Raw genomic sequence first — 13,573 nt, 5'->3', positions numbered from 1 at the left:
AGGCTAAGACAACTGCGCTGCTCCAAAGAGTGCGATATGAGGCCATTCTTACCCTCGGCCATTAAGCTCTATAATAAGTCAATCTATAGCCAGGGAAGTGATGACTTCCTCCTGTTAGACTGTTTGAGGTAACTTATTTTTTATTCTTTCTTACTTCTAATATTTGCATATTTGTGTATCTGTGCACTTGTAATACTAACTGTGACACTTAAGGTCAGTTTGTAGTCAAACACAATACTGTACAGCTTGTCTTCTGCTGAGTGAACACCAGGGGGCAGTACCGACCCCAGCTTGGACGCCGCGCCACTGCCTGGGGCACTCTGTACCTTCTATATTTATGTTTGCAGATTTCCTCGTGTTTGCGTTTTTATATTTATCGGATTTTTTTATTTTAATTTTATTTTTATCTTATGGTGTTTTTGTGCTGCACTGGAGCCAGTGTAACAATTATTTCGTCCTCCCTTATACCTGAGTACTTGGAAATGACATTAAAACAATCTTGAATCCTAAAGAAGGATCTCGACCCGAAGCATCGACTGTCAACTCTTTTCCAGTGGTTGATACCTAACCTGCTGAGTTCCTCCAGCATTTTGTATGCGCTATCTTGAAAGATGGTGGTGCCTTTGCTTTGAGAATTTCCCCGATTATTTAAAATAATCCATCCCTTAAATTACTGTCTCTGGCTGAATATTAATATTTTCAGTATACTATTGAGAAGGCAATAAACAACATAATCTGTGGAAATTTCAGAAAAATAAAGGGATAAATCTAAGAACAAATATCTTTTCGACACTTCCTGTCATTGTATGATATGTGTACTGCAGCTCCTTCAATCCTGTAAGGTAGCAATAAGGAGTGTTGGGGAAATGCAGCCTGCTCTGCCACCTAATTTAACCTAAGTCTGCGCTTTTGTCCATTTCTTTCACACCTGATTGAACAAGAGTCTCCCCCGTTCAAAAATTTCACAATTACCCTTGAATCGACTGGCATTTGAAGTTAAGAATTCAAAAACACTAACTCAATTTTCATATAAAACTGTTGCCTAATGTTACCCCAGGAATGGTGACACTGCTTATCAGATTGCGTAATCAATGGACATATTATTGATGTCACCAATACCAATAAGTCAGAGAGGAGGAAGGAGATAAAGGTGCTAGTGACATGGTGTCTTGACAACAACCTTTCTCACAATACCAGCGAAAGAAGAAAGCTGGTCACTGGCTTCAGGAAAGGGGGTGATGTGCATGTGCCTGTTCGTGTCGACGACGCCGAGGGCGAGAGGGTTGACAGCTTCAATTCCTAGAGTGAACATCACCTACCCTGACCCAACCAAGTTGACACGGTGTTGAGGAAAGCTCGCCAGCACCCCTACCTATTTTCTCAAGAAGTTAAATCAATTTGGCTTTTCTCCTTTGGCCCGCACCTATTTTTATCGATGCACCATCGAAAGTGACCTGTCCAGATGCACCGCGACTTGGTGCAGATGCTCTGCACGGGACCATAGGGAACTGCAGAGAGCCGTGGTCACATCACAGAAACCAGACTCACCTCTGCGTACTCTGCCCACGCTTCTCACCGCCTCGGTAAAGCAGCCAGCATAATCAAGGACCCACCCGCTCCATTCATTCTCTCTTCACCAGGCAGAAGATCGAAAACCCGAAAGCAGTACGATCAGGTACAACTTCCAGCCCACTGTTAAATCGCTTCCAATTTGTAACCTCACGGTCTTCCTCATTATGATCTCGCACTTCACTCTCTGATTGCCCTGGACTTTCTCTGTAATTGTAACACTTTATTCTGCACTCGGTTATTGTTTCACCTGGCATCACCTCAGTGCAGTGTTGTAACGCATTGATCTGTATGTGTCGTGTGTTAGACAAGTCTTTCATTGTACCTCAGCACGTGTGATAATGAGAATTTTACCGATTCCCTTTCATGTTTGAAAATATCAATTAATTCATCCCTTGCCTTTTTGAGACAGTAAGCATAACTTCAGTTAATGTTATTTACTTTGTAATTTAACTCAAGGTCTGGGTTTCTTCTAGGCTGCAACACCACTATATCATATTTCTCTTCCTCCCGGCTTTGGAAAGCCCAATACACGGTTACCTTTCTGTGCTGCCATCGATGGACATTAGCTATATACTCACTGCCAGCCAGGACAACGTCAGTCTCATCAATCATTCATCGCCACTCATCCACGTCAAATCATTCCGACCATAGCCCTTTCCACAAGTTCTAACCAACTCTAATTTTTCAGATGCTCCTCCAGTAACACGTTAGGGGGTTTCCTGGTGAATGACTTGGAGCCAGTGAAATTCAGGGTAAGAATACTTTTCTGCAGAGAACCCTGACATTCAAAAGACACCCAGATTGCTGTGTCATAACTACATAGAATTGATATATAAAAATTCATGCAGATCATTCGTAGCTCTGGATGTTTTTTTTAAGACTAAAATTAACCAAATTCATTCAACTGTACCCAAATTCAAACTCTAAGCCAAAAATGGAGTATACTAACAACAAATTATACTCATGAATAAAATTTCTTACACAAACACTAATCAACAGAACAATCACTTCCACTAAGCAAACGAGTAACTAACAAATGCATCTTTTAACAAGAAATTAAAAAAAAAACTGAGATGCCGTAAATCAGAAAACGCTGAACATACTCGGCACACTGGTGAAGAAGAAGAAAGCCTTTGAGCGGAGTCATCGGGACGTTTATTTAGCGGGCTTTCTTGTTTTTACGAGGTCAAGTTGCTAGCTCAATGCTCAACCCAGCGCGGATGGAAAGCGTGCAAGGGAGCCTTTGCTCCGAAGCCCGGCGCAGATTAGTCAGCAATTAAAATTTAACCACAACTTCCCACTGATCTCAAAATCAACGTCAGTAATATATTCTTATTTTATTGAGATTCATTGTGGGGTAGGCCTTCCAGCTGTGCTGCCCAGCAATCCCCCGATTTAACTCTAGCCTAATCACAGGACGGTTTACACTGACCAACTCACCTACCAATCGGTACGTCTTTGGACTGTGGGACTGTTATGATGTCTTTTTTTTTAGTTCTCTTCACCCATACGTCAGTGTAAGCCATCGGATCGCCTGCAGTCCCCTTACGCCTGGGGTTCACTGCCCCCCTCAGTTAATGGTAAGGCTCCATGGCATAAGAAAAGGTTAGCAATCCCTACCCTGTGCTGTTTCCTGAGATTTGCATGAACATTTAATACACTTAAATTACTTGTATTACTAGACTGAAAGCCAAATATTCACAGGGATGATGGGAAATTTGAATGGCCTCAAGCTCTTGAAGTGTAGATGATAGGAAACAGGCTAGGAGGGTAAACACGAGGAAATCTGCAGATGATGGAAATTCAAACAACAACACACACAAAAAGCTGGTGGAACACAGCAGGTCAGGCAGCATCTATAGGGAGAAGCGCTGTCGACGTTTCGGGCCGAGACCCTTCATCAGGAGGGTGTTGCATTAGTCATGTCGGGGGTGGTGGGGGGGGGGTGGAGAGGGTGACAGAAAGACTATAAGACCATAACACACGGGAGCAGAAATAGGCCATTCAGCCCATTGAGTCTGCTCCACCATTCCATCATGGCTGATTCATTATCCCTCTCAACCCCATCCTCCAGCCTTCTCCCTGTAATCTTTGACACCCTTACTAACTAAGAACCTATCAACGTCTGCTTTAAATATGACAAATGACTTGGCCTCCACAGCCGTCCCTAGAAATGAATTCCAAAGATTCACCGCCCTTTGGTTTAAGAAATTCCTCCTCATCTCTGTTCTAATACTGAATGTTCTGATGATGAAGTACACAGTCTCAACAATGGGCGGACTAATTCAAGAGCAGCCCAGTCGACACTGTAGGGGACTGTGACAATCAGGGGGATAATGATACCCTACAAGGAGTAGAAGAGAGGTGAGTAGGAGGACAGTGGAAGATGACAGTGAATGCAGAGAAATATGGGGTTACCATCTTGAAGGAAGAATGAGAAGAGACTATTAAAACTAGAGGTTTATTCTAAAAGGGGCAACAGAACAGAGGTCTGGAGATGTGTGTGCAAATATCATTGAAAATGCAGAGCAACAGGCGCACAAAATGCTGGAGGAACTCAACGGGTCAGGCAGCATCTATGGGGGGGGGGAATAAGCAGTCAAAGTTTTGGGCTGAGACCTGTTATCAGTACTGAAAATATAGAGCAGGTTGAGGAGGTGTAAATTAGATCCCAACGAAGTCAATTTAAACCCTGGTTTAGCCACAACTGGCGTTTTGTGTCCAGTTCTGGGCCCTATGAGCTAGTAGGGATGGGAAAACACGAGAGAGGGTGGAGAAGAGATTTACAAAGCCATTTCAGGGAGAGGGACTTCACTGTGTGGAGAGACTGGGGACTGGGGTTGTTGTGCTTGCAACTGGGGAAGGTGTGAGGTGGTTTAATAGAGATAGTTAAAATCATAGGTGTGGGCGGAAACTGCTCCATTAGCGTAGGGATCAATATCAAGGGCCATAAACTGAAGATGATTAGCAAAAGGACAGAAGTTGCCGGTGAGAGGTGAGGGTCTGAAACAGTGAAGACTGACTCGCTTGTCGCATTGGAAAAGGGAGCGGGATCACTAACAGAGAGGAGGGGGCTCGCAGAGCAGAGTGGATGCAGAAGCCATCAAGGCCCCCTTCCTTGCCCTGATATAAACCGCCAACACGAGAAGATCTACAGATGTTGGAAATCCAAGCCACACACACAAAAAGCTGGAGGAATCCGGCAGGTCAGGCAGCAACTATGGAAACGAGACCCTTAAAAAGGGTCAAAGCCCTTAAGGGTCCCTCCAACATTTTGTGTGTGTTCCCTCATAGGAAGTTGGTTCAGGATCAAACAGAAGATGAAAAATTGCATCTTTATGTCCTCATAATCCCTTTCTCCAATGCATGGATTTTGTCGAAGAACGCGGTACTGTATTTAAAGCGTGTGAGCAGTAGGACCCAGAGGGATCCTTTACGGAAGCTTGACCCGGCACTCGGATTCCGCATCGTGAGAAGGATCGGAACACGGGTGTGCTAGTTTCGTCGTCCGGGGCTGGTGACACTGCTGATCCCGAAGGGAAAACGATGGGATCATCGCCTTCACTGTCTGCCAGGGAAACTCGCAGTCTTTCCGACTCGACCGGCTGTAAGTCCAGGCGCACGTCCCCAGTTCAGTTGTAAACGCGGCGGAGTGCGGATTGCACGGGAGCCCTCGGCAAATTCCGGGCTTCCCTGGGAGCGGGTGATCAGCATTGGGTCGGAACGGAGTTTCTTTGGTTTCCCTTTAGTCGCAGTTCAGGGAAAATGATGAGGGCTCTCTCCCCTCCTACCCAACTCCAGATGTGTGTGTGTGTGGTGTGCCCCTTCAAACAAGCCAAAAGTTCTCGGATCCATCTCCCACCTGTCGCGCGAGGCTGCCCACCGAGTTTGGGGGCTGCGCAAGTGGACAGTGTCCGCAGCCCCCGCACGCCACCCCCACACATTACCGGGTGGTGACCCCGGGGGAAGCTGGCCGAATTGCCCTGCTCAGCGCAGAGGAATTGCCTCGCAGCCACTGTGCGGGAGTGAGATCGCGTCGACCGGGCACCGAACCGGAGCCCAGCGCTCTGTCAAGTTCACTGACGGTGGAAACGCTCGCAGCTGCTTCCAGTTAGTGCACCACGAACTACTGGGAGCGTTTCTGGTTAGGCGGCGTCCGCCGAGGGGAGAATCTTTCAGCGGGTCGAGGCGGCTGCGGGAGTCCCACAAACCCATCGCGCAGCAACATACTCCGAAGTATTCCTTGAATTACGAGTGAAGCCCGCCGATGTGTGAACCCTGAGTGTGGCGTGTCTGCGCGTACGTGTGTATCTGTATGCTGTATAAGGTGCCTGTATAAGACCATAAGACCACTCGGCCCATAGAGTCTGCTCCGCCATTCCATCGTAGCCGATTTATTATTCCTCTCAATCTCATTGTCTTGCCTTCTCCCCATAACTTCCGACGCCCTGGCTAATCAAGAACCTGTCAAACACCTCCAGCGAGTTCAGGCCCAAAGCCTCATACATTAACCCTTTCGTTCCTAGAATCATTATGGTGAACCTTCTCTGGAACTTCTCCAATCTCTGCACACGGTTTCTTGATAAAAGGCTCAAAGCTGCTCACTAAGTTTCGAGTTCTGTCTGACCAATGTCTTAAAAAGCCTCAGCATCCCATCCTTGCTCTTATTCAGTGGTGTGCAAAAGTTTGGGCACCCCTGGTCAAGATTTCTGTCACTGTGAATAGCTAAGTGAGTAAAAGATGACCTGATTTCCAAAAGGCATAAAGTTAAAGATGACATATTTCTTTAATATTTTAAGCAAGATTACTTTTTTATTTCCATCTTTTACAGTTTCAAAATAACAAAAAAAGGAAAGGGGCCCGAAGCAAAAGTTTGGGCACCCTGTGTGGTCAGTACTTAGTAACACCCTCTTTAGCAAGTATCACAGCTTGTAAATGCTTTCTGTGGCAAGCTAAGAGTCTTTCAAATCTTGTTTGGGGGATTTTCACCATTCTTCCTTGCAAAAGGCTTCTAGTTCGTGAGATTCTTGGGCCGTCTTGCATGCACTGCTCTTTTGAGGTCTATCCACAGATTTTCGATGATGTTTAGGTTGGCAGATTGTGAGGGCCATGGCAAAATCTTCAGCTTGTGCCTCTTGAGGTAGTCCATCGTGGATTTTGAGGTGTGTTTGGATCATTATCCTGTTGTAGAAGCCATCCTATTTTCACCTTCAGCTTCTTTTACAGACGGTGTGATGTTTGCTTCCAGAATTTGCTGGTATTTAATTGAATTAATTCTTCCCTCTACCAGTGAAATGTCCCCCGTGCCACTGGCTGCAACACAAGCCCAAAGCATGATCGATCCACCCCTGTGCCTAACAGTTGGAGAGGTGTTCTTTTCATGAAATTTGGCACCTTTTTTCTCTAAACATACCTTTGCTCATTACGGCCAAAAAGTTCTATTTTAACATCATCAGTCCACAGGACTTGCTTCCAAAATGCATCAGGCTTGTTTAGATGTTCCTTTGCAAACTCCTGACACTGAATTTTGTGGTGAGGATGCAGGAAAGGTTTTCTTCTGATGACTCTTCCATTACATTACAAACTGAGGAAACGGCTACTTGAAAACGCTTTGCTATCTTCTTCTAGCCTTCTCCTGCTATGTGGGCATCATTTATTTTAATTTTCAGAGTGCTAGGCAGCTGCTTAGAGGAACCCATGGCTGCTGAATGTTGGGACAAGGTTTGATGAGTCAGGGTATTTATAAAGCTTTGAAATTTGCATCACCTGGCCTTTCCTAACGATGACTGTGAACACGCCATAGCCCTAACAAGCTTATTAAGGTCTGAGACCTTGGTAAAAGTTATCTGGGAGCTCAAATCTCTTGGGGTGCCCAAACTTTTGCATAGTGCTCCTTTCCTTTTTTTCACTCTAAACTTGTACAAACCAAAAATAATACAATCTTGCTTAAGTTGTTGAAAAGAATGTTTCATCTTTAATTTTACGACTTTCAATCTGCAGACTTCCTGCTTTCTCAATGCTACCCTCCATCTATCTTTGCACCATCTGTAATTTTGGCTACAAAGCCATGAATTCCATCATCCAAATCGTTGACCTGTAACATGAAAAGAAGTCCCAATACTGACCCCTATGGAACTCCATAAGTCACCGGCAGCCAACCAGAATAGGCCCTATTTATTCCCATTCTTTGCCTCCTGCCTATTCATCTATCCATGTTAGTATCTCTCCTGTAATACCATGGCGCCATGTGCAGCACCTTCTCAAAAGCCTTTTGAAAAGCCCAGTAAACAACATCCACTGACTCTCCTTTGTCTACCCTGCGTGTTATTTCCTTAAAGAATTCCAACAGATTTCTCAGGCAAGGTTTCCCCATGCTGGCTTGAGGCCTACATTATCATGCGCCTCCAATACCCCGAAACCATATCCTGAATAATAGACTCCAACATCTTCTCAACCACTAAAGTCGGCTTAACTGCACTAAGAATTCCTTTCATCTGTCTCCCTCTCTTCGTAAGGAATGGAGTGACATTTGCAATTTTATAGTGATCTGGAACCATGCCAGAACCTAGTGATTCTTGAATGATCATTACTCCACAATCTCCTCAGCTACCTCTTTTAGAACTCTAGAGTGTAGTTCATCTGGTCCAGGGGACTTACCTTCAGACTTTTCAGCTTCCCAATCACCTTCTTGTTAATAATAGCAACTATACTGATTTCTGTCCCTTCACACTCTCAAAATTTTGACAGACTGCTGGTGTCTTCCACAAAGAAGACTGAAGGAAAATGTTTAATATGTCTATCCACCATTTATATGACCTCATTACGACCTCTCCAGCACCATTTTCTAGTAGTCCAATATCCACTCTGATCTCTCTTTTGCTTTTTATATATCTGAAAAAGATTCTGGTATCCTCTTTTATATTACTGGCTGGCTTACCTTTCATTATTTTAGTCCTCTTGGCATTTTTTTTTTTAGTTGTCTTCTGTTGGTTTTTAAAAGCTTCCAAATCCTCTAACTTCCAACTAGTTCTTGCTATATTATATACCTTATTTGATCCCTTGTCAACCACAGTTGCCTCATCCTCCCTATCATCTTTGGGATATTTCTATCCTGCACCTACTGAATCGCCTCCAGAAACTCCAGCCATTGCTGTTCTGCCATCATCCCCACCAGTGTCCCCTTCCAATCAACTTCGGCCAATTCCTCTGTCCTACCTCTGTAATTCCCTCTACTCCACTGTAATACGGATACATCTGACTTTATCTTCTCCCCCTCAAACTGCAGGGTGAATGCTACCATATTCTGATCACTGCCTCCAAAGGGTTCCTTTACCCCCTAATCAAACCATTAGTTCATTGCACAATCCACAACTGTTTTTCCTCTAGTGGGCTCAACCACAGGCTGCTTTTAAAAAGGCAACTCCTAGGCATCCTGCAAATTCCCTCTCTTGGGATCCAGCACCAACTGGACTTTCCTAATCTACCTGTATATTGAAATCCCCCATGACCTTATTACATGCCTTTTCCATCTCCCATTGTAATTTATATTCCACTTCCTAGCTACTGTTTGGGGGCCTGCATATAACTCCCACCAGGGTATTTTGCAGTTCCTTACTTTACCCATGAGGATTCTACATCTTCTGATCCTATATCACCTCTTTCTAAAGATTCATTTTCAGTTTTACCAACAGAACCACGCCACCCCCTCTGCCTACTTGACAGTAGTTTTGATACCATGTGTATCCTTGGATGTTAAGCTCCCAACTGTAATCTTCCTTCAGCCACAACTCAGTGATGTCCACAACGTCATACCTGCCAATCTCCAACTGCACGACAAGATCCGCGACCTCATTCCATGAACTGTGTGCATTCAGATATAACATTTTCAGTCCTGTACTCATCACCCTTTTCGATTTTGCCCCATGTTACACTTCATCTCATCCCTCTGACTGGAATTTTACCACATCATTTGCCCGTCCTTCCTCAAAGTCTCACTACACACTGTATCGACGTGTATGCCAACTGCCCTATCACCCTGGTTCCCATCCCCCTATCAAATTAGCTTAAATCATCCCCAAAAGTTTTAGCAAACCTGCCCTCAAGGATATTGGTCTCCCTCGTGTTCTGCTATAGCCTGTCCTCTTTGATCATATAGTTCCTTCCCCAGAAGAGATCCCAATGATTCAGAAATATGTTTGTGTGTGTGTCTGGTTTGTTTTTAATCCTTACTTTCCTGTAAAGAGCAAGCTTTTGTCCACCTCACGAGCCTCACCCATCAATATTTCCTCCCCAAACCTCCTCATGCTCTCTCTTGCTCTGCAGTCTGACACTAAGCCCAGCCCACTGCCCCTGAGCAGTTTGCCCTCAGGAACGGGCCAGGCTGGGGCATGGGGCGCCTGAAACCAGCGGATTCAAGGGCAGCTCCCTGGCTGAGACACGAGGAGGATGGGCCTCCCACACACTTACGCTGCACAGCCTGTGGGGAGGGCCCACTCCCTCCCTTCCCTTTCCACTCCCCGGAGACTGGGTCAGTTTATTTCTGGAACAGAGGAGATTAAGAGGGGCCATGCTTGAAGTGTAGATAAACATGCTGTTTTGTGGCAGAGGTACAATGCAGGCTTAACAAATCGTTACCAGACACAGCAGCAGACAGACAGATTGATAAATAAAGCATGTAGGAGAGGAACAGTGAGGTATTGTTCATGGACTGTTCGCAAATCCTATGGTGGTGGGGATAAGAGATCTAGAGGGGTGCTGTGCAGGAGATTTTCACCCTGAAAGTGGTGAATACCTATTATACTTACAGTCTGAGAGCCTGGTGGAAGCAGGGTCTCTGTGAGCATTTAACAAGCGTCTCGATGAGAGCACTTGTTGGTGACCGAATGTGTGGCGACCCTTGCAGGCTACCCCAGCGCACCCTCAGGGGTGTCGATCGTTCACGCAAATGACACACTTCAGTACGTTTCAAAGTACACATCATAAATAAACTTGACTCTTGGATCACCTATCAGCCAAATACCAGAAAAAAAGCCTTAAGCGGATAGATCCCCGCTGGTTTCCATGGCCTGTTTCCATTCTCCATAATTCCACTGCACATCCCGGCCCACTCCACTCTCCTTGATCACTGACAGAGTACAGTAGCATCAACACCAATAGCTCCTGCACTCAAATTGCATTGTACAAGTTGGAGAGATCAACAGGGACAGTGGTTTTCCCATCATCAAAACTCCCACCCAACACTCGGTACTAACAGTAATAACAGCACGATTACAAAGCTTGTTCTTCATCTGGACCCCACAAATAAGTGGTTTCACTTTTTTTCTGCTTCCTTACATAGAATTTATACATGTTACCTAACTATCTTCGGAAGTACAGTGGTTGTTCCAAGCTTTACTATTTAACTGGTGACACACAAGTGCCAACTTCGCCTTTTTTTATTTAAGCACAAATTCCAGCACCCCAACAACTAATTACTGGGGAGAGAAAGCCCTCTCTGTAATTAACAAGATAATTATCTGCAGAACTCTTGAGTCAAACATGGTGCTGCTAGCCTTAAATTTCAGCCCGATAAAAAAACAGGTTGTTTTAATAAAAATGGTTAGGAGCTGTGGAATCATCTAAAACAACACAAACAAACTGCTGGAGGAACTCAGCAGGTCAGGCAGCATCTATGAAAAAGAGTCAACCGTCACCATTTTGGAACGAGATCCTTCTTCAGGACTGGAAAGGAAGGGGAGGGGGGTGTTGGGGGAGGGGAAGGAGTACAAGGTAGAAGGTGATTGGTGAAACCGGATGAGGGGGGGGTGGGGTGAAGTGAAGAACTGGGAAGTTGATTGGTGAGAGAGATGAAGGGCTGGAGAAGGAGGGAATCTGATAGGTGGAAGACCAATGGAGAAAGGAAAGGGGGAGGAGCACCAGAGAGAAGGTGTGAGAGGGAAATGGGGAATGGTGAAGGAGAGGAGGGGGGGGGGAGGCATTACCAGAAATTTGAGAAAGGAATGTTCATGCCACCAGGTTGGAGGCTACCCAAAGAGAAGGTAAGGTGTTGCTCCTCCTACCTGAGTGTGGCCTCAATGTGGCAGTAGAGGAGGCTATGGACTGACTGTTTACTCTTTTCCATAGGTGCTACCTGACCTGCTGAGTTCCTCCAGCATTTTGTGTGCGTGTGTTGCTTTGGATTTCCAGCATCTGCAGACTTTTTTCATTTTTGTGGAATCATCCAGTTTTCATTTTGGTTTACGTGAACTAAATCTCTGAAGCCCTGCAGGAGGGCATGGCTGTATCATATTTCATTGGCAGTGTCCTCCTAGATATTTAAACTGAGATCTAAAATAATAGATTGAGATTAATGAGCAATGCAGTGAATGCTGAAGGACCTCCGCAGATCAGGCGGCATCTATGGAGGGAAGTAAACAGAGAATTATGGGTCTGCAATTTCCCGGTCAGTTCTACAATGCAGGAAACCGCACAGGGTGCTAAGAATGGGATTGTGGCTCTGTGGCTGAGACGTTTCATATGTAGAATTTCATTCTTTCCAGTTTCTTCGGAGCAAATTGAAATTCTCCATAGAAGGTTCTTACACCTATCTGATGGGAGGCCTACAATGAGGTAATACATTCTTTGAGAAAATTATCATCTTGTAACAATCTTTGTATTGGAAATGTTCCCAGATCAGCTGCACATTCACACAAAGTACCTATCCACTTTATGCTTACAGCAAAAGTAGCTTTGACAGCATTCAGGATTTGGACAATAATCCCATTAAGTCAAGAATCGTCAATGCATTTTTTGATGGGAGGTAAGTATTCAGCTTTATAAAATAATGTTGGTTACAGATTGCTGCCTAATACAACCATTAATGCACTTTGGTAGGCTGGTCCACGTTCATTTCATTCCGTTACAAATCAAATGCAGATTAGTAGAATGGAAGTCTCCCTAAACTCTTAAATGTTATGCTTTTCCTCTCTCTGCGTTCGGGCAACAACCTTGATGTCTCTTTCGTATTTTGTCCATTTTTTGCAAGGCCAAGCTGCTAGCTCAATGCTGAACAGAGGGAAAGTGTGCAAGGAACTGGCCGGGTTTGAACCCAGAACCGTTCACCTCGAAGCCCGGTGCCGATGGCACCACACCATCAGCCAACCCAAACTCCTAGATATTTGTAATCAAATTGTAATAGCATTAAGAATATGTGAAAATACAGAATAAAACTGCAGGTCTTATAGAAACCACAAAAATGCAACACGGAAACAGCATACTCTGCAACTTTGGTTTGACCTTGGGATTGAAAGGGAGAATAATGGGTGGTTAAAATGGGGAAAAACTCATTTCCTAGGACAAAACTTGTACAACAGCAAAAAAAATCGTAAAACTTAAAAATGCTGCAAATCCTATGACATAATGATTTCACCCTAACATTTTGGTATATCTACGTAGAAATCTGGGCTTAACATCAAGATCAGTTGATGAAATCACATTTGAAAACTTTCTGACCACGTTATCATATTTCCAACATATGGACGAGGATCATCCAGTGGAGGATTTAGAAGAATGCAAAACGAGAAAATTGAAATGTAAGTCCTAACAAGTTGTCTTCTCTGTGCACTAGTAAGTGTGAACTATACATTTTATGGAGTTATAAAGTATTATTAAAACAGAGAACAAGAAACTAAAAGTACTAAATGAACTAACTTGGAAATCTGTAGACTGCTAGAGCTGCTTCATGCCTGCTGTACTGGGATGTATTTTTAGACACTAGTGCATAGCTGTCAATTCTGCGATAGCGGTGCTTATGAAATGTGCCTCATATTTAACAATTAAATGTGGAGTGGTCAAGTGAAGAGTTCAAATTCCACACATGTGCGTCTGGCCCTGTCATTGCTGTACGAAGCTTCGTAAGGCAAAGAGCTACAACACAGAACAAGCCCTGCGGCCTAACTCATCCAAGCTGAAATGAACATATACACGAATGCCAAATTCCTGCTTTTAGACCTTACCCCTCTCT

At 44.5% G+C, this 13,573-nt stretch overlaps 1 protein-coding gene across 2 annotated transcripts in view; it reads left to right on the top strand.

Annotated features, from left to right (window-relative positions):
• Positions 1–5,051: 5,051 nt before the first annotated feature.
• Positions 5,052–13,573, top strand: part of LOC132404195 (calcineurin B homologous protein 3-like) — a 53,557-nt gene continuing 45,035 nt past the window's right edge. For both annotated transcript variants that reach the window (XR_009515447.1, XM_059988280.1), the window contains exons 1-4: positions 5,052–5,179; positions 12,111–12,180; positions 12,290–12,370; positions 13,006–13,142. Coding sequence is in view for 1 of the 2 variants with exons in the window: in XM_059988280.1 (XP_059844263.1) it covers positions 5,119–5,179; positions 12,111–12,180; positions 12,290–12,370; positions 13,006–13,142 (349 nt within the window). In the remaining variant the exon portion in view is untranslated. The remainder of the gene's footprint in view (positions 5,180–12,110; positions 12,181–12,289; positions 12,371–13,005; positions 13,143–13,573) is intronic.

The sequence above is a fragment of the Hypanus sabinus genome, chromosome 13 (genome assembly GCF_030144855.1).
Source record: "Hypanus sabinus isolate sHypSab1 chromosome 13, sHypSab1.hap1, whole genome shotgun sequence".
NCBI lineage: Eukaryota > Metazoa > Chordata > Chondrichthyes > Myliobatiformes > Dasyatidae > Hypanus > Hypanus sabinus.
Note: the sequence above shows the minus strand (reverse complement) of the source record. Positions and strands in the feature narration are given on the sequence as shown.